The 20641-nt window shown below is 36.9% G+C and overlaps 1 protein-coding gene across 1 annotated transcript; it reads left to right on the plus strand.

Moving 5' to 3' along the window:
* Nucleotides 1–1154: 1154 nt before the first annotated feature.
* PABPC4L (poly(A) binding protein cytoplasmic 4 like) lies at nucleotides 1155–8967 on the plus strand. Its single transcript, XM_027066132.2, has 2 exons — nucleotides 1155–1341; nucleotides 2054–8967. Exon 2 carries the CDS (start codon nucleotides 2107–2109, stop codon nucleotides 3217–3219), a length of 1113 nt encoding a protein of 370 aa, XP_026921933.1. The 5' UTR covers nucleotides 1155–1341; nucleotides 2054–2106; the 3' UTR covers nucleotides 3220–8967.
* Nucleotides 8968–20641: the final 11674 nt, after the last annotated feature.

The following is a 20641-nucleotide window of genomic DNA, read 5'->3' on the forward strand; positions in this document are numbered from 1 at the left end:
GTGGGTTTTTTTTTAAATAATATATTACTGACTGCTAGAGTGTCATTATCTTCTGAAAGAGAAATATATTTTTTGTAGTTCTTACTTTAGAAAAATGTCACCATTAGAAAAGATTTAGACTCACTAATTTAGCTTCAAGTCTTGATATTTAGCATTGTTCACAGACCAACAGAATTTGCATCACTCAGGAGCTTTTTAGAAAGGTAGAATTTCCAGTCCATTCCAAGTTGCTACATCAGAATCTGCATTCAAACGAAATCCCCAGGTGATTCCTATGCCCATTAAAGTTTGAAAAGCACTAAATTAGCCTTATATAAAGTGGTCCTCCCAACTCAGTTTTGCAGGTGACTATCCCTAAGATGTGTTAGGATGCAAATTTTAAGGTTTTATGAGAATGATGTTAAGGAATTTATGTAAAGCTACGGTAAATAAAATCAATGCTACTGAAAAGCTATTACTGTCAGATACTGTGCTAGACATTTCCAGATACATTCATTCATCCAAGCCTTACAACACTCTGAGGCAAGGGGCACCATCTTCATGTCTCTGAGGGTGAACATCGGCCTCAGGTTAAATATCACATCCGTTCCGTGCAATCAATTCATTTAATAAATATTGAGCATCCCATTTCTGAAAGTCCCGTAATTGGACTAGGAATAAAATGGGCATGGCCCCTACCATCATGGAATCACATCAGATTGTAATTAAACAAACGCTATGAAAGTGCAATGTAGTGTAAGTTTCTAAGAGCAAAATACAAACTTTCAGAAGTCATTTAAGGAAAATTTCTATTTGCAGAGAGCATTTAAACTGATGGTTGAGAAGCACATTTTTGGAAAGGCGGCCCTGGGGAAGAAAAAGAAAAAGAAAAGAAAAAAAAAAGTCATGCCATGGATTTTATTAAGGGAAACCGAGCAGCAAGTTGAGACTGGAACCGATACGGCAGAACTTCAACTTCGTACAACAAGGTGAGGATGTTGGGCCTCATCCAAGAGTCAAAGGAAGCCACTGGAGGGTTTTCAGCGAGGAAGTGACCAGCCCCGATCCACAGTCGGAAAAAGCTCCTTCAGTCAGACCCGTGCACAGCCCCGCAGGCGGGTGGGTTTATTAGGGCCACTCCCCTAGTCAGCCTCTCTCCACCCCAGTCACCGCCTCCTGCTTCTCGGCGCAACTGTCCGAGGGAGGTGGGAAATGTGTGAGAGGGGCGGGGGGAAGACAAACATTCTCAAAAAATATTAAAAAGAAAACATCCCACTTGGCAGCGGGTGCGCGGGAAGTTCAGCGCGCGAGTTCCGGGTTTCCCGCCAGCCGCCAGCCCGCCCCCCGCCGGCCGCAGCCCGGGTGAGCCCCCAGCCCCTGCTCGGGCCGCAGCCTTGCTGGGCCGCGTCCGTCGGTCTGTCCGCTTCCCCTCCCCCCCATCCGCCCATCGCCGGGCGCCGCGCCGGGTCTGCGGTTCCGAGAGCGGCCGGGGTTTTTGCCAGGGCGCCCGCAGCCCGCTTTGGCCCCGGCCGCGCCTCGGCGGCGGCGCTTGCAGGACTCGGCAACCTCCCCCCCCCCCCCCGCCCCGGGCGGTTCGGGGGGTTCGGGTCTCGCCGCGGCCCCGCGCCCTCTGCCCACGCTCCGCGGCCCCGGGCAGCCGCCTCGAGCGCCACTTGTGGAGTTCTTCCCCCGGAGGCTGTAACTTTATAGCAGCCTGAGCGAGGCCTATTTTTTATTCAGAAACCAGCAACCCGAGTGTCTGTAGAAAACGCTCAGATTGGGGGCCAGCCCACCCCCTTGAAGATCTCTCACACATTGGTGGGCAAGAAGCGTCTGGTTCTATCAGCCTTTCTTGGAGAGCTCAGAATTCTGTTGCCATCTTCCAAAGAGAGCCGAATTGGTTGCGGGGCTGGGCTGGGCCGGGGTGGGGGTGGGGGGGTGCTTTTTGATGAGGCTGTTGCTCTTAACCTGGTGGAACTGTACCTGAACACCATCTCACAGCCTCTAAGCGGTGATCCTGGGGCCACCACGCACGAGCCAGGCCCAAACCGTGTCCTGGTGACCCCTCCTGCAGGAATCGCACTGAGAGCTCCTCGGGACAGGCTCGCGGTGGGGAGGAGCAAGGAGATGAATGTGGCAGCGAAGTACCGCCAGGCGTCGCTGTACGTGGGTGACCTCCACGCAGATGTCACCGAGGACTTGCTGTTCAAAAAGTTCAGCACTGTGGGGCCTGTGCTGTCCATTCGCATCTGCAGGGACCTGGTCACCCGCCGCTCTCTGGGCTATGCCTACGTGAACTTCCTGAAGCTGGCCGATGCCCAGAGGGCCCTGGACACGATGAACTTTGACACGATAAAGGGCAAACCCATCCGCCTCATGTGGTCTCAGCGCGATGCCTACTTAAGGAAGTCGGGCATCGGGAACGTGTTCATCAAGAATCTGGACAGATCCATTGATAACAAAACCCTCTATGAACATTTTTCAGCCTTTGGGAAGATCCTTTCCTCCAAGGTGATGAGTGATGACCAAGGATCTAGGGGCTATGCATTTGTGCACTTTCAGAACCAGATCGCAGCCGACAGGGCCATCGAGGAGATGAATGGGGCTCTGCTTAAGGACTGCAGGCTGTTTGTCGGCAGATTCAAAAACCGTAAAGATCGGGAAGCCGAGCTCCGCAACAAGGCCAATGAATTCACCAATGTTTACATCAAAAACTTTGGAGATGACATGGATGATGAGAGACTGAAGGAAGTTTTCAGTAAATATGGTAAAACCCTGAGTGTGAAGGTGATGACAGATTCCAGTGGGAAATCCAAAGGCTTTGGCTTTGTGAGTTTTGATAGCCATGAGGCTGCCAAAAAGGCCGTTGAAGAAATGAATGGAAAGGATATAAACGGACAGCTGCTTTTTGTAGGCCGGGCGCAAAAGAAATCCGAGCGACAGGCCGAGTTAAAGCAAGTGTTTGAGCAGCTGAAACAGGAAAGATTTCGGAGGTGCCAAGGCATGAAGCTCTATATTAAGAATCTCGATGACACCATTGATGATGAGAAACTGTGGAGGGAATTTTCTTCATTTGGATCAATTAGCAGAGTCAAGATAATGCGGGAAGAAGGGCGAAGCAAAGGGTTTGGCTTGATCTGCTTCTCCTCTCCTGAGGAGGCCACTAAAGCAATGGCTGAGATGAATGGCCGTATCTTGGGCTCCAAGCCACTCTACATTGCCCTGGCCCAGAAGCCCTAGGAGAGAAACACTTACCACGGCAGCCCGTGTTTGCAGCAGCCTTGGAAATGACAGTGATCTCTGCCTGAATTAGCCTCAGAAACATTTCAAATCCCAGCTGATGGTCCCTTGATTTAGTAAACTTTGTGATAAAAGGTTTTGTATATAAAGCTATTTTTTCTTTGGTGGAAAAATAAATGAATCTCGGAAGCTTGATTCATTTCACAGGGGCACATCTTCTAATTATAATATTGTGTATTATTCTGATTTTGATTTAGTATTCATAGCAATAAGAATAATTAGATATATTTTTATTACATTTTGAACCATCTGCAGTGAGGTAATTATTTGAGTTCATATCATATTTTCTTTCTTATTTTAATAATATTGCTAGCTTTAATTTCTTCTGTGAAAATATGCTAAAAATAGTTCTTATACCTAAGAATCACAAAGTGATTTATTTTCACAAACAGAAATTTTCTAATTTCTCATTTCAACTTTTTAAATGAAACCAAAGGTTTAAGAATTGCTAGTGTAAATTCAGTATGTAATTTCATTCTGAATTAATGTTTAACATACTAGGAAGTAGTTCAGTTTCTTTTCAATTTATATACAGATATGATTGTTTTTCTGATGGCTGAAATTAATGATGGAGTTTTTAATGTTGCCTACAAATCTGATTGATAGGATATTTTGCTGTTCTTTCCATTGGTAGGCTATAGTTCAGGGACTTGTTGATGATCAAAATTGGGACTTGAGTGGTAAAACTTTAACTTCAACATTCCTTATGTTATATACTTGTACCAATTAAGGTGACAAAAAGTAAGCTTTATCTTAATTCTCTTCCTATTTGTACAGTTTAGGATTATGCCTTAACTTTTTGCCAGGCACCAATATTAATCAAAGTCCTATATAGAGAACATAGAAATTCTTAACAAATGTTTCTCAATCTATATTTTATATTGGTCGATGTAATGATATTATCTCAGGGTTCAGAAAGTATGTTTCTTTATTTCTATTAACTCGTGTCTCTTTTTATTAGACTGTGAGTGCTACTGAATTAACATTCAGTTTTAGCCTTGATTTATCAGAAGCTCACTGATTTTCTGACAAATTGAGATTTCATCAATTTACCTATTTTCTAGTAAAAGTTTTATTTTGGTGCCATTTCCAGTTCTCTCTTTCTCTCCTACCTTTGATCTATATTATTCAACTTTGTTTTATACTTTTTTAAAAAGGGCTTTATTATATTGATTTTTATCATGTGCTATTTGAAATCCACCTTGGAAACCGAGACAAGAGTTATTTATTTACATTTGAATAATTACTTTTAAAATTCTGTTTTACCAAAGGTGTCTGGAGAATAGGTTTGTTGTTCTTGTTGTTGCTGTTTTATTTTATTTTATTTTTTTATCTGCTTAGTGGTTTCCTGTAACCATATATTCAAATCTTCCATTTCTTATATTATCAATACAAAAGATATATTAAAATATTTTCTTTGGCAATACTTTAGCTATGAGAGAATGAGAAAATCTGTTTCTGTTTATTTTCATATAACTATATGTTTATTCTGGCACATTTTCTAAATTAAAAGTCTCTTTTGAACAATGAAAAAATTATGGAAAACGAAAAAATTTACAGCAACATATGATACCATTATGCAGACAAATCTTCTGTTAAAATTTGTTGCATTATCTTCCCAAATTTTATACAACACACATAGATACTTTAACAAAAAAAGAATCATATTATAACTTCTATAAATTATTTTCTTTATTTTACAGTATGCTATAGTCAACTTGCATATCCACAAATAATTATCTGCATTATAATTTTAATGAGTTTTGTTCCTTCAATGTTTGTACCATAATGTAATGAATTTCCTCTTGAAACACATGTATCAAGATTGTTACATTGTTTCCTATGCCCCCCCTTTTTTTTTTCTGTCATAGACAGCTTGGAGATCAACATCCTTGCAAATTTATGTATGCTGATATATCCAATTATTTTCTTACAAAAATATGTAGTTCATCGGAATTAATGTTTAAAAGGTGAGCAATTTTTAAAATAACTTTGATGAATATTGCCCAAATCTTCTCCTGAAAATTTGTGCCATTTCCATTATCAGTGTGGAGGATTGTCCGTTTCCATATTCTCCAAGAACAAGGGATTATGTTTAAGTTGTTATCTAATTCAACATGATGCATAAAGCAGAATATTTCATGGTTACTTTTTTTTTATTATACAAAAGTTAAACAGCATTTCTTCTATCTGTTGGCCATATGCGTTTTCATATTTGTGAACTAATGTTTCATGATTTTAGTTTGTTTTTCTTTTGGGTTGTTTTTCATTTGTGTGGATTTATGACATTTCTTTACATACTAAGGACAAAATGTTAGACTGTTTTCCCCCGATATTTCCACTTTGTTTGTAGTTTTGAGGGTCATTCCAAAGTTCAATTTTTAACTCAGATTTTTTAGTCTTTTACTCAGATGGCTTTGATGTCATGATTCAAAACACTTTGAACCATTCAAATATACATGCAGACACACACACACACACATAATTAATTGGTGTTATCTTCTGTTACTTTCAGAGTTTTATATTCTCAACAATTTCTAAGCACAACTTCTGTCTGTGGAGTATTTTATCAACAGCCTATAGTAAATCCTTTAAAATTGTCTTCCTTTTCAACCTTTATTAATATGTTTGGTAAATACCTAGCTTCTGTAAGAATCTCTGTAACACTCATACCTACTGTAATTCACTGGGCCTGTGAATCACCGTGTGAAGTATTTACTTCAAAAGCACAGCGTTACTGAGAAGGAGACTAGGCAACAGGGCTGGGAAGTGTAGTGGGCGTGTCAAGCCTTGACATCTCTTTCTGGATAATCCAGTCTATCGAAGTGTTCAAATATTTGAACAATATTTCATCATGCTTGTAAATGGATTGTTGAGATAATATCAGGGAACTGAGTTCTCTGCTATGTGCACAAGGAATTAATAGGACATAAGATCAGATGTCTGGATGAATTGTAGCTGTAGCTTCGTGACACAATATTCTACCATTTTAGGAGAATTTGCTTATTCTTAATATTTACTGTGAGAAATGACTAAGCTCACAAAAATACATAATCCCGTGGATTTTCCTGATTAATTTATTTAAATGTTTGCTTTCTCAATTGTGTGCGTGTGTGTGTGTGTGATAGTATCGAGTAATCCTAGTTGGCAGTGTAAGTTCATTCTTTGAAGAAAATTTAATTATTATGCCCAAGTGTCTTGAGAAATAAGAATCTTTACTTTTCTGATAAGCATTCCAGTAAGAGCTCATTTCTATAGGTGCCTTGAGCAACTCTATTCTTGCCTCCGTCTCCACACACACATTGCCAACTTTGTTGTATGGATGCCTGCTTGCATGCACAGCCAATTCAATAAATGTGCCTTCTAACATTTATTTAAACATTTAAAATTATTTTGGGGCACCTGGGTGGCTCAGTTGGTTAAGCGTCCAACTTCAGGGCAGGTCATGGTCTTCACGGTTCGTGGGTTTGAGCCCCACATCAGGCTCTGAGCTGATAGTTCAGAGCCTGGAGCCTGCTTCAGTTTTCTGTGTCTTCCTCTCTCTGTGCCCCTCCCCTGCTCACGCTCTGCCTCTCTCTCTGTCTCTCTGTCTCTCTCTCTCAAGAATAAATAAACATTAAAATAAATAAAATTTTTAAGTTTTTAAATATTTTTAAATTTTTAAATGGAAATCTATAGTTAGTAAAAATAAACTTTAAAGTGGTTTAGAATTGGTAAATTTATGTTCATAATAGTTTTTATAAATCCGTTGAGAAAAGGTCAAATGAGGTTTAATCTCTCATGGTAAAGACATGTGTAAATGATGCTTTATTTAAGTTTTAAGTATTTCTAATTTTCTAAAGATATGTTTCTCTTAGGAGTAAACAAACTGAAAACAACTTCCATTTTTAAATGAAGATACTCATACTTCATGTTTCAAAAGACCAACTCCACATGAATTAATACTTCTTCTACAGTTTTTATAATTATGGGACCATGATTGAGAAGAACCACTAATATAGACCAAGTTTTCATGAGGAATAATGGACTATATTTAAAACACTTCTGCATTTAATTGCTAAAATAAAATTCAGCTAAAAATCCTCTATTGAGGATTTCTAATTAGATTACTTGTATTTAGAAAATATACCTCCTATAGTATAACTTTTTTGGTAGATAAAACAGTACATAAAAAAAAACTTTTTTAAAAAAATCTGCATTTTAAAGAGTAGAACAAATTAAATATCCTCATGGTATCTTTAGCTGACAGGAAATTCCAACTCACACTAGAAAAGGAAATCTTACCTAACAAAATATTCAGTTAAAGTATCTTCAGGCATGGTATACTAAGACTTCTGTTACCACTTTGGAGTCTCTTGGCTTTTGCCCCATTATATCTTAGCTCTACCATCAGGAAGTGTCAAGATGGCTGCAGGAATTCCTGTCCTACTGAGACACAACATTCAGAAGGTGGTGTCTTTCCTGGAAACCTTTTAATAACTTTCCTCCTCAGTTCTCATTGTCCATTACTGATGTAAAGATTAAACAAGATCTGCCACTAGAATTGAGGAAGTAATCAACTTTCCAAGTTCTGTCCAGAATACAGTTACAGTTAGGACAGGAAGATCCAAGAGTAGAAATGGATGTAGGAGTATGTATCGACTAAATCCTCAAAATTTTTTATTATTTATATTTAATTTTGAATTTCAGTACTTATTTGTTTTTTTTGTTTTTTCTTTTAATTGTTTGATTACAAACAGTTCTTACAATTACATTTTGTCCTTACTAGTAATTTCAATGTGAGTCAAAAAGGTGATTTTTTTTTTCTATCTACCTCAAATTGTACAATCCTAAGGAACAAATTATGCAATCTTTTGTGTATAAGATGAAATTATTTTTTGTTTGGTAATGGGACTTAGGTTTTTACATATCATACTCTATTAGGTCTAAATTAAGCATCTGCTGAAGATATTAACTAAAAAGGTCAGATTCAATTTAGCCACCCACATGGGTTTTCACCAAAAAATGATTGTCAACAGATTATAAATGGTCAAGAGTTTTTCAAAACAAATCTACATTTAATAGGTATTGGTTTCTTGACTTTTAATATAAGGTAGTCTAAGCCACATATGTTTTCATGCATGCTAATGTTTTAGAATCATACCACCAGAGGGAAAAGACTTAAAGTACTGTGTATACAAGCATACCTCATTTTATTGTGCTTCGCAGATACTGTGTTTCTTTCAAGTTCAAAGTTTGTGACAACCCTTTATTGAGCAAGTTTATTGGCACCACTTTTCCAACAGGAGCTGCTCACTTCATATCGCTGTGTGATATTTTGATAATTGCAATATTTCAAATTTCTTCATTATTCTTATGTTTGTCATGGTGATCTGTGATCATTGTTTATCACTTGCTAAAAGCTCAGGTGGTTGTTAGCATTTTTTTTAACAATAAAGTATTTTTAAATTACAGTATGTACATTGTATTTTCCTTTTGATGCTATTGCATGCTAAATAGACTATAGTATAATGTACACATAACTTTTATATGCACTGAGAAACCAAAAAAATCATTTGACTCACTTTGTTGGGACATTCATTTTATTACAGTGGTCAAACAAACAAACCCACAATATCTCTAAGGTATTCCCATATCACCAACTTTATATATTCTATATAAGGAATTTTTAAGAAAGTTCCTACTGACAATATCATGAATAAATCTTGGGAAAAGTCTAAAACATTATATGCTTATAAAATATAACTCCAATATATAAACCATCTTAACCACAAAGATAAATTAATACGTGCTAGTTTGCTTTACTAAAATATTTGTTATTAGGTCATTTAGTACACTTAAATTATAGGAATTAACAAAATTGGACTTACCCACAGCTTTTCAATATATTTATTTCTATATGCATGAATGTGGTATAATTTTCAGTCATTTTAGCCCTGCAGCCTATATTTTAAAAATATAGCTGTACTAAATTCTGAGTTACAATTACATTTAGATTTGAAAAAAAAATACAGATGTACTAAATTGTGAGTTATAATTACAATTAGATTTAAATCTAAGGTCAGATTACTCTCCAGGTTTGCTCAGAGGAAATAATTATAGCTATATGTTAGTTTTGTCTCATGGTCATGTCTTAGTGTTCACAGAATGCTCTTAAGTATTTTTAAGTTCCCTAAATGAAACAACTGAATCCATCAAGCAAGAGAAGAAAAATTATTCTACTAGTGGGATTCTTTGCCATAGTAGGGAAAATGCTTAGCTTCTGAGAAATATTGGCAGTTTGTACAATGATATTGCATCAGATTTTGTTAAGCCATTTATATTTACATCACTTAGATATTAAAAATATACTCATCTTGAAGTTCTGCTAAGTACCAATAGCACATTTGAGTTCCAAAGGCAATGCCACTGAAATAGTGGATATTATATATATATTTTTTATGTAGAGTGAATATTGCTCATGATTCATTGTGGTGTGTGTGTGTGTGTGTGTGTGTGTGTGTGTGTGTGTGTTTGAGTATTTAATTTGATATTTCCATTGGGATTTTCTTATCTCAGGAAATCATATCTGACAGTCTATAGTGAATCACAATTTTGATTTACATTTCATCATATCTTTGTACATGTGCCAGTGGCATGCCAATGCACCACAGTTTGACATACTGCCAATCCTATTTCCTTGAAATTAAAGTAAGCCTTTATAATAGTAATTCCAGCAAATCTTTGGTAATCAAAGAAGTGCCTCAATTGCAATACAAGCCAAATATTAGAATCACAACTAGACTATTTTGACACATTGCTATTTTACTAAAATACCAAGGGAGGTGTTAGAAACAATAATCTAGTATTATTCACCACTCTGTTCATTAATGTTTTATAGATAGTACTTACACAAATGACATTTACATTGTATAGATTACAATTGGTTAAAAGCAATTGGCACGGAGATTATGTGGTAATCTTATTTTATTCTAATATTTATTTTGATTTGAACCAAAATGATACTCTCACATGCAAATTTGATCATGTCATGCTGGTTAAGAACCTGTCTTGTCCTCCCATTACTCTTTTTTTTTTTTTAATTTTTTTTTCAACGTTCATTTATTTTTGGGACAGAGAGAGACAGAGCATGAACGGGGGAGGGGCAGAGAGAGAGAGGGAGACACAGAATCGGAAACAGGCTCCAGGCTCTGAGCCATCAGCCCAGAGCCCCACGCGGGGCTCGAACTCCCGGACCCCGAGATCGTGACCTGGCTGAAGTCGGACGCTTAACCGACTGCGCCACCCAGGCGCCCCCATCATTACTCTTAAAGTCAGGTGTAAATCTTCACCATTGTTGAGGAGACCTGGCATTCTTTTGTCCCTGTGCATCTTTTAATCCTTTTCTTATGCTACTGTTTCCCTAAGTCGACATGCTGGAAATAAACTGGTTTTATTTCAACTTCTTTAGAGTATCAAGTTAATCCCTGACTCATTCAAAGCTTTAACTTTTTATCAGATAGTGTGCTGTCTATTGCAAGGGGTAAAAGAAATCTTCCAACTGGTTTATGAAAAAAAAAAAAAACTGATGAGGATTTATTGCAAGATCAAAGTAAGTAAGAGATCTTCTTTTCAAAATGGAAGTATTTTTCTTTTCTTTTTTATTTTTTCCTCACAAGGGTCAAGGAAGGCTCTGAATAGGATGTTATACTACAGGGGCAGCAGAAACTTTTTTGAAATTCGACCACATGGCATAGTGTTTCAGGGAGAAAAAAGCAAGTCTTTTGAGAAGGTCAGAGAAGCTCACCTTCAAACATTTAGGATGTTATTTTTAAATATTTGATTATTTTTTTAAACAAAAGCTCATTATCTTCCCTACCTATGCTTTTTCATGTTTTAAGATATGGAATGGATATATTTCTTTTGTGGGAGATCTGATCTTATTCTAGAAGGAACACTAGATGGGAACTGTCCTGCCAAAAAGTAAAACAAGTTTTAAGTCCTTAAGAAGAAGACATATGGGGTAGAGAAATCACATCCAGCAGCAAGTTGATGCATCTTACCAAATATGCTGCTGGGTATTGGGTAAGGAAGTACACACATAGAGCGGCATTTGCCTAAGCAAGTATGGGTGAATAAGTTTGGGGAAAGATCTACATATTGATGAAGGATATTTACTTAGTTCTTTTCAATTATTTTAAATTGTGGTTTATGTACACAATGGAGTACTATGTGGCAATGAGAAAGAATGAAATATGGCCCTTTGTAGCAACGTGGATGGAACTGGAGAGTGTGATGCTAAGTGAAATAAGCCATACAGAGAAAGACAGATACCATATGTGTTCACTCTTATGTGGATCCTGAGAAACTAAACAGAAACCCATAGGGGAGGGGAAGGAAAAAAAAAAAAGGAGGTTAGAGTGGGAGAGAGCCAAAGCATAAGAGACTCTTAAAAACTGAGAACAAACTGAGGGTTGATGGGGGGTGGGAGGGAGGGGAGTGTGGGTGATGGGTATTGAGGAGGGCACCTTTTGGGATGAGTACTGGGTGTTGTATGGAAACCAATTTGACAGTAAACTTCATATAGTGAAAAAAAATAAATCTGTATTAAAATATAATGTGCATCTAGAAAAATGTAGAAATTTTAAGCATATAACTTGATGAATAATACAAAAGTAAGTTGATTTATGTGATCACCACTCAAGCGAAGAAACAGTACATTACCAATACCTTCCTACTCCCTCCTATATGGACTATAAGTGAATAATGCAGCTGTGAAAATTATTATAGATATCTTTTTCTTTTTTTGAGCTATAATTCATGTACCATAACATTTGCAATTTCCAAGTGTGCACTTCAGTTTTTTGTGTGTACTTACAAAGTTGTACAACATCGCCATTATCCCATTCCAGAACATTTTCATCATTCAAAAGAAACCTCATGCATCCATTAGCAGTCATTCCCTATTCTCTCCTCCTTCCAGCACCCAGCAACCATAATCTAATTTATGTAGATAAGGATATGCCTGTTCTGAACATTACATATAAATGGTGTCATACAATGTATGGCGTTTTGTCCCTGGCTTCTTTCACTTAGTTCGGTATTTCAAAGTTCTATCCATGTTGCAGCATGCATCGTAACTTACTCCTTTTTGTGGATGAATAACATTCCACGTTCTGTTTATTCATTCAACATTTGCGTTGTTTCTACTTCCTGGCTATTGTGAATAATATTGTTGTGACATTTGTGTGCAAACTTTACTGTAAATATGTATTTTCAATTCTCTTGGGCATATTGATAGAAAAATTTTGTTTACTTCTTAAAGGAATCAAATTTGGTTTCATTAGTTTTCTCAATTATTTCTCAATTTTTTCTTTGTATTGTGTTTTGTTTATTTCTGTTTTAATTCTTTCTTATTTTCTGTCTTCTGCTTTCTTTGGATTTAGTGTTCTTAAAAAAGAGACTACAGGCCCAAAATGGAGTTATTAACTCCACATCATCAAACCAAGACTTAATTCCTAAGCTAACTGGAACTTCAGACTCTCCAAGGATTTTCGCCTTTAGCCAGTTGATCTGGAATTACCTGCTCAGCACTAGTGAGGTAATCCACTTGATAGACCCTCTTCCATTCTCCAAAGAAAAGTGACCTTGCCTGAAACAATACACTACTTTCCTTGTCTCGTCTCCTTTCTGCTCTTAAAAGACTTCCATTTTGTACAGTTCTTCAGAATTAATTTGTTAGATGAGATGCTGCCTGATTCATGAATTGTTGAATAAAGTCAATTAGATATTCAATTTTACTTAGTTGAATTTTGTGTTTTAACAGATTTGGTGGCAGCAGCAGGACAGAAGGAGACTTCCCACAGCACTGAGGACAGTACGAAACACAACGGTGGTGCCCACAAACCCTTTTGAGTCCTCTGTGTCCAAGGGCCATGGTTACGTTCCTCTTGGTCCTGAGCTCTGCCCTCTTTGCATTGAGCTCCCAGTCTAATTGGCTTTCCAGTCAGGTCCCCATTTGACTGAAATTCTTATTCCTCACAGGGAACTGCTAGTAGTTCAGAGAGCAATTCCCCATTTGATTGGAAACCCCAGCCTGTGGTTCTATGCCCAGATTCCATGCTGGGAAGTGCTACAATTTAGTCTATAATTCCCTGTTTGTTTGACATCATTCTCCACATTCCATGTTGGGAATTGCTGGTGACAGGTGCAGTTCCCCATTTATTTGCAATCAGTCTTCCCTTGCCATTCTTTGGAGTCTGCTCATCGAATTCTTACCCCTAATCCCCACAGTGGGGAATTTCTGGTGTTGTGCACAGGGCCTTCTCCTGGCCAGGCCACAGTTACATCTGTTGGTTACTGCTGGTATGTTAATGTGCACAGTTTTTTTTGTCTTATTCTGTGTAGATAAAGGTTATTGCTAAAGGGAATCTTGAAAGCCAAAAAAAAAAGGCTATAAAGGTTGGTGGGCATGGGTTGAACACTAAAAAGATGTTAGAACACCTTTCAACTAACTCTAGACTCCTATGTTAGAATAAGGTGGTCACAGAACAGGTCAGACTGACACTAGGTCATTAGGTCACCTGCCCACCTCAAGAATATTTCCAAGCAACAGGGTATCCTGTAAAACACCACACAATCTCCAGCCCAATGGCACATCTCCCTTAAGTATTAGTTTGGTTCTGAAAGACCCAAAGGCTTAGCTTAAAAAAAAAAAAAAAGGAAAAAGAAGATGAACAAGCAATGGAATCCTTAAACTCCAAAGAGTTAGGCTTGCCACATTTGGCATACCTGCTTGTTTTATGTGTAAGAACCATGGTCTCCAAAGCTATAAATATCTACAAAAATGGCAAAATCTTTCTAAAAACAGCCTCAAATTGCAATGGCCATTATGGGGTATGTTCCAATTAGACAAGATTATCTATTTAAGAAGTGCACTTGAAAGCAAAGATTCCTGAATTAAATGAATAGAATGGGATACCTATTTTTATTGGTATGCAGAAACTTCCAAAAGTCTTCAAGATTCCAAAATAGACTATTTGAAAGATTTGTTGCCAAAGTAGAATGAAAAATTAAAGATACAAGAGGTACCTAAAACAAAAGCTTTAAGACTAATGTAACTCCTGTTGTTCCTCTCCATGCTCCTTTACCCAGTACTCACTTTTTTACTAATTTTCTGTCTGAACTGCCTTTCCACTCTGAAGAGACTATTAAATAGTTACCCTGTAAAAGAAACCTGCCTGAGGTTGCAGGCAATCCTCCTCAGGTATCTTTTACTCCTTGGTCAAAGAGTGAACTACAGGCCATGGTTAAAGAATTTCCTAAACCCGAGAAGGATCCCCAAAAACGTTCTGAAGAATTTAGAGTAATTGTCAGGGCCTATGATCTTGGGCTGCCAGAACTTTGTGAACTTGAGCGCATACTGGTAGGATCTGGTGAAGCCCAAAAATTGATGCAGGAAGCAAAATGGCAAAATCCTGAGGATTTTTGAGATCCTCACTCTTCAACATGGCCCCCTCATGGACCAGAAAAACCTCTCAGAATAGCAACTAATATTTTACAGATGATTCCTTCCCTGCCCACATTAATTGGTTTATTCTTTAAACATGCAAACAAAAGAAAGATGAATCTGTGTCAGACTTCAAGCCTGTTTGGAAGCTTCTTATGACATTCCAGATGTGCTCTTTGTAAATAGGTAGGTGGGTGGATAAAAAGGCAGAAAATAAGATAAGGGATCACCAGTCTGACTAAACACATGACCATAGCTGGACACTTTGAAAGGACTTTGGAACAAGATCATAAACAAAAGTCCACCAAACTATTGGCCTTCCAACTTTAACAGCTTCAAGGCCAGAGAACTAAGTTAACACTGGGCCTCTCACATTGTACCTGCTAGGGACCCATCACCAAAACACTGACCCACGGACTGATAACTGATTTGTAGTCAATTGGGACACTGGGGAAAAGAATGTTTCCAAGGTCCTGTGCAAATACTTTAGTTCATACAGAGTTGAGTGCCCTCATATCTACCCCTAACGCAAAGCCCCCATATGAGCCTCTTCCAGAATTGATGGGACTTTGAGAGGTCCTTCTGTAAACGGATACCAATAATTCCATAAGCAGCTAAGGGGGAACTCCAATTAAAATTAATGGGAAACCTTGCCAATTTATAGTGGGTATCAGAAAGCTACACTCACTACTTGAAACTTCACTCTCATAGGACAACAAATTTTTCAAAGAAAATCCTTCAGAGTGAAAAGGTTTCCATAGTGAGGCTATCTAGTAGAATTTGGAGAGAATTTCTGACTCAACAAATGACTCTGACACCTTTTACTGAAAAATATCCTTTTTTGCTATGTGATACAGCTCCAAACTATAAAGGTAGAGCTCTTTCTAAATGAGAAAGGCCAATATATTTTGCCTCCAATGGAGACCTTACCTCAGAGTTCCTGACCAACCTGGACCTGAACTTTCATGTTCCTTACAATCGGCCCTTGATAGAAGAGGAAGAATTCCAACAAAAGTCTGCAAACGTGATCAAGGTGACTGAAAAGCTGTAGGCTACTTCCAATACTGATATAGGGAGAATAAAAATGAAGAACCTATAAAAACTTAGATAGATATAACTAAACCTCTTCCCATATTATCTCAATATTCATTAAAGCCTGAGGCTATACAAGGCTTCACAACAATAATGGAAGACCTAATTGTCTAAGGGTTCACCCTGAAACAGCCCCTCTAACACCAGCCATCCCAGCCCAAAATCCTAATGTGAGGGGATGGCGATTTGTCTAGGACTTGAGAGCTATTAATAAGATAGCTATCTCCTTATTCCCCAGTTCTTCCAAAGCTGAAAAGCTTTTTGTTATAAGTCTTACCACGCTCAAAATGGTTCACTGTTACAGACCTTTTTTCAGCCTTTCTCAGCATCCCTGTAGGCCCTAACAACTAATATCCATTTGCCTTTACTAAGAACAATCAACAATATACCTGGACAGTCATGACTCACGGGTTCACTGAGGCCCCTTATTATTTCTCTCAAGTACTCCACCAAGATTTAAATACCACCCAGTTCCCCAGAAAAATCAACCCTTTTAGGATATGTAGACAATCTTTTGCTAAACTCAGTTACTGGTCCATAAAGGATTCTGTTTATTTGCTACAATAGTTAACTAAAAAGAGACAAAGTATCTAAAGAGAAATTGCAATTGTTCTGAGACACTGTTTACTACCTAAGTCATAATCTAAATACTAAAGGATTCCAGCTATCTCCAAAAAGAATTAAGCTCATCCACGAATTTCCCAGGCCCACAAGCGAGCAACAGCTTCTTGGATTTCTAGGGTCTTGCTAGCTATTGCAGACCTTGGGTTCCTAATTTTTCTTTATTTGTTTCATTCTGTAAACTTACTAAAATTTCAGTCCCTGAACTTCTTCCTTGGGAAAAGAAACATGAACAGGTCTTTTGTAAGACTAAAACGAGTGTTAAAAGAACTGCCTGCCCCAAAGTTACCTAACCATTCAGAACTTTTCACCTTATTTGTGTATGAAAGAGACAACCAAGCCCTGGGAATGCTCACACAAGAACATGGTAATAAACATAGGCCTATTGCTTATTATAGTACACAACTTGAGTGGTTGTTTGTGCATATCCAAACTGCCTTAAGGCTATAGAGCTGCAGCTGCAAAATTAGTAGAAGCCTCAGTGGATTTAACCCTAGAAAATGACATTTACTTACAAACTCCACGCGCTGTCCAAAAGTCTTCTTAATTCTGAATTGACTCAACATTTCTCTCCAAGCAGACTAACTTCCTATGGCATCCTTCTGCTTTCACCATTTAATTTAAATCCTTAACGTTGCAACATTATAAATCCTGTGACATTGCTACCCTTGCCTGACAAAGGCCAGCCCCATAACTGCGAGGTAATAATATCCTATTTTGTGACACCACATTTTGATTTACAAGACATGTCTTTGACTAATCTTGATATGGTCATTTCTGTGGGTGGGTTATATTGTAGAAATAAAAAAAGAAAAAAGTATTTCCAAGCTGTTACTTGGAAAATTGTTAGTAACCTGCTACTACCCGATATGAACTATTTGAGAGGGGAAATCTCACATAAGCTAAATCAGACCAAAAAATAGAGCCCCAACCCTCACTAGAACGTGCCAATTATAAAAAGGACAAATCATTAATATTTATACTGATATGCCATTGGAGTCATTTATAATTTGGGGATGTTTTAGAAACAAAGGGGTTTTCTTATGACCACTGGAACCACAATCAAAAATAGACAACAAATTATTCTCTTATCTTCTGAAACTGTTGTCATCAATATTGAAGCCTATTCTAAAAACACTGAACCTGAGTATCAGAAGAATGCCCTAGCGGACTTTCATGCAAAGGCAGAAGCAAAGAATCTATGAAGGTTGTAGCAAATGTGTTGAATTCCGTTCTGCTTTTGCAAAAATGATCTCGTGTGGCCAGACTTTTGACCTCCTGATAGCCTTACAACATGGCAACAGTCTAGTCCTGAATCAGAGAAATTAAGAAAAGCAAAACTATGGTTAAAGTTCAAAGGGCAATGGGAGTTATAGGAAACCCAAGAAGGCTTGTTTCTTCCCACTTCCTTGGAAAACCCCATTTTTTGGTGTTTACATACCTTCACCTACCATGGTGCATTTAGGATGACTCAAATTATGAATAAACATTGGTAGAGAGACTCCTTCAAAAATGTAAAAACAGTATACCACCAACATGTGGTTGGTTAAGTTCATAAACTTGCAAAAACAACTTTCCATGTCAATCCTTCTTTCTCTGGCCCCTTTGGGCACCTATAATTGGCTCTCTTTCACTCCCACCTAGTATCGGTTATCAATATATTCTTCTTATTATATGTATGGATACGTTGAAGCCTTCCCCTGCTGCAAGAGTGATGTTTTCATAGAAGATCAGTAAAAGCTGTAAGAAATATAGAGCAATAGCTGAGAGTGGTGTGAAATGCCTTATTTTTGATCACATCTCAAGCTGAGAGTCTGATCAAAAGAGGGGAAATTGTAAACAAAGAGACAATGGGCCCAAAATGGAGTCATTTGTGCTAAGCCCAACATCAGCAAACCAAGACTTAATACCTAGTCTGAGTTTCAGCCTCTCCCAGGATTGCAACCCTTAAAAGTTGACCTAGAATTACCACCTCAACACTAGTGATGATATCCACCTGATACACCCTTTCAATCCTCAAAAAGAAGGTGCCCAAAACAATACATTATTTTCCTCATCCCCTTTCTGCTTTTAAAAGCCTTCCATTTTGTGCAACTCATTCTATTTGTTAGACGACATTCATGAATTGTTGAATAAAGCCAGTTCGATATTCAAATGAACTGAGTTATAAAGGAAAAAAATCAGATTGCATTAATTTTCAACACTAAACTCATGTGCCAGAAAACCATGTGATTCATTTAAGAATCGAAAGGAAACAACTCTGATCAAAAGATATACCATCTAAATTGAACTTCTAGTCTGAAGACCATCTACAAACTTTAAGAATATGACAGAACTCAGGGAGTATTGTTCCCATAAGTCCTTCCTGAGGAAATTAACTAGAAAATTATTTTTAGAAAACGAAAACAATTAAGGACATCACCTTAAACTGGTGATAAACATTGGATATATATTTATTTGTAAGAAGTGATAATCATAAGGAACACCGATAAAGCACATGTAATTTAAACGGTCTGACATTTTAGATAAATAACACAATTAATAAATTCATAAATTTATTAATAATAATTAATATTAATTATTAATAATAATTTAATAATCTCACAATTCATAAAATTGAGAGAGCATGTGGAAAGTAGAATCATTTAACTAACTGCCTTATAAGTATACACTAGGAGTAAGAGACATTACTTCAAACTGGATTTAGAGGTAAAGGGGATGAGGAAGAAAAAGTTTGAGTGAAATTCAATACTGGTCATAGAGGGGAATAATGGACAGAATCCAAAAAAAGTGAGAAGACCAAGAATACTCTAAAAAAACATTACTATAAAAGTAACCATTAATCTAAAACTACAAATCTTTATAAATCTCCAAATATATGATGAGAGAATAAATGACAACAAATTTATATATCTCTATGTAAACAAAGCTTTCAAAATGTAAGAAACTAGAAGATAAATATATCAATTGTAGCAACAATTAAATGGGCTTTTATCACCAGTAGGAAAAAAAAAAACCTTCTTACTGTCTAAAAATTATCCCCAAAAAATAAACTAACCTTAAGAAGTTATAAAAATAAAAAAGATGCACAGATATGTCCTATTCAAATGCAATTGAAAGTAAGTGCAGGTTAAATCTTGATATTTGAAAAGAAAATCTTAGACCAAAGAGAGTATAAAATGATGAAATTATAATTTTCTAAATTTAAGAAATATTTCTCTGTGAAACTATAATGGTCATGAATTTTTATGTAAGCAATACAATGAGTTTCACTAAACAGCATCTACAGCAGGTACAAGGAGAAATAGACAAAAACAATTAATAAAGGTAAAATTTAACACATCTCTCTTGGCCCAAAGAGATCAAATACACAAAAATTTTGAAACCATTTTGAAGTACTGAATATTTGTTATCAATAATTTAACCTTTATATATTGTAATTTTAACTCAGATATACTAACTTCTCTTAAATGCACAGAAAGTGTTCATGAAAACTGACCATTTTTTATGTCACAAATGAAATCTTAAATACATTCTAAAAAATAGAAATAAGGAATGCCTGGATGGCTCAGTTGGTTGAGCATCTGACTCTTGAATTCAACTCAGGTCATGATCCCAGGGTCGTGGGATCAAGCCCTGCATCAGACTCCATGCTGAGTGTGGAACCTGCTTAAGATTCTCTCTCTCTCCCTCTGCCCCTCTGCCCTGCTTGTACTTGTGAGTGCTCTCTCTCTCTCTCTCTCTCTCTCAAATAAAAAAAGTTTAAAAATAAAAACATAGAAATAAGATGAAGAGAATTCTCTGTACTCTTTTCAATAAAGCTAGTAATTTATAACAAAATAGAAAAAGAAAAAAAATTCATCTACTTAGAAATTAAACATGCAGTGTTAAACAACTGTTGGATGAAACTGGAAATTGTAACACTTCTCAAAACATAAACGAGACCTATCAGAATCTGAGATATAGCTAAAGGAATTTGATAGAGTGAAATATATACATTAAATATCTACATCAATAGCAATTAGAAAAAATAATATCAAATAATTAAACACTAAACTTTTAAATAGTTATTTAAAAGCCAACAATAAATTAAGCCAAAAGAAAATAGAAGAACTTGAGAGAGTTGTCACCCAAATTAAAGTGTGCCTCAACACTGTTTTA

This window comes from Acinonyx jubatus, chromosome B1 (genome assembly GCF_027475565.1).
Source record: "Acinonyx jubatus isolate Ajub_Pintada_27869175 chromosome B1, VMU_Ajub_asm_v1.0, whole genome shotgun sequence".
Taxonomy (NCBI): domain Eukaryota; kingdom Metazoa; phylum Chordata; class Mammalia; order Carnivora; family Felidae; genus Acinonyx; species Acinonyx jubatus.

Bases quoted from the DNA above. Each gene is read 5' to 3' on its own strand.
- PABPC4L (XM_027066132.2), top strand. From the start codon at position 2,107: ATGAATGTGGCAGCGAAGTACCGCCAGGCGTCGCTGTACGTGGGTGAC.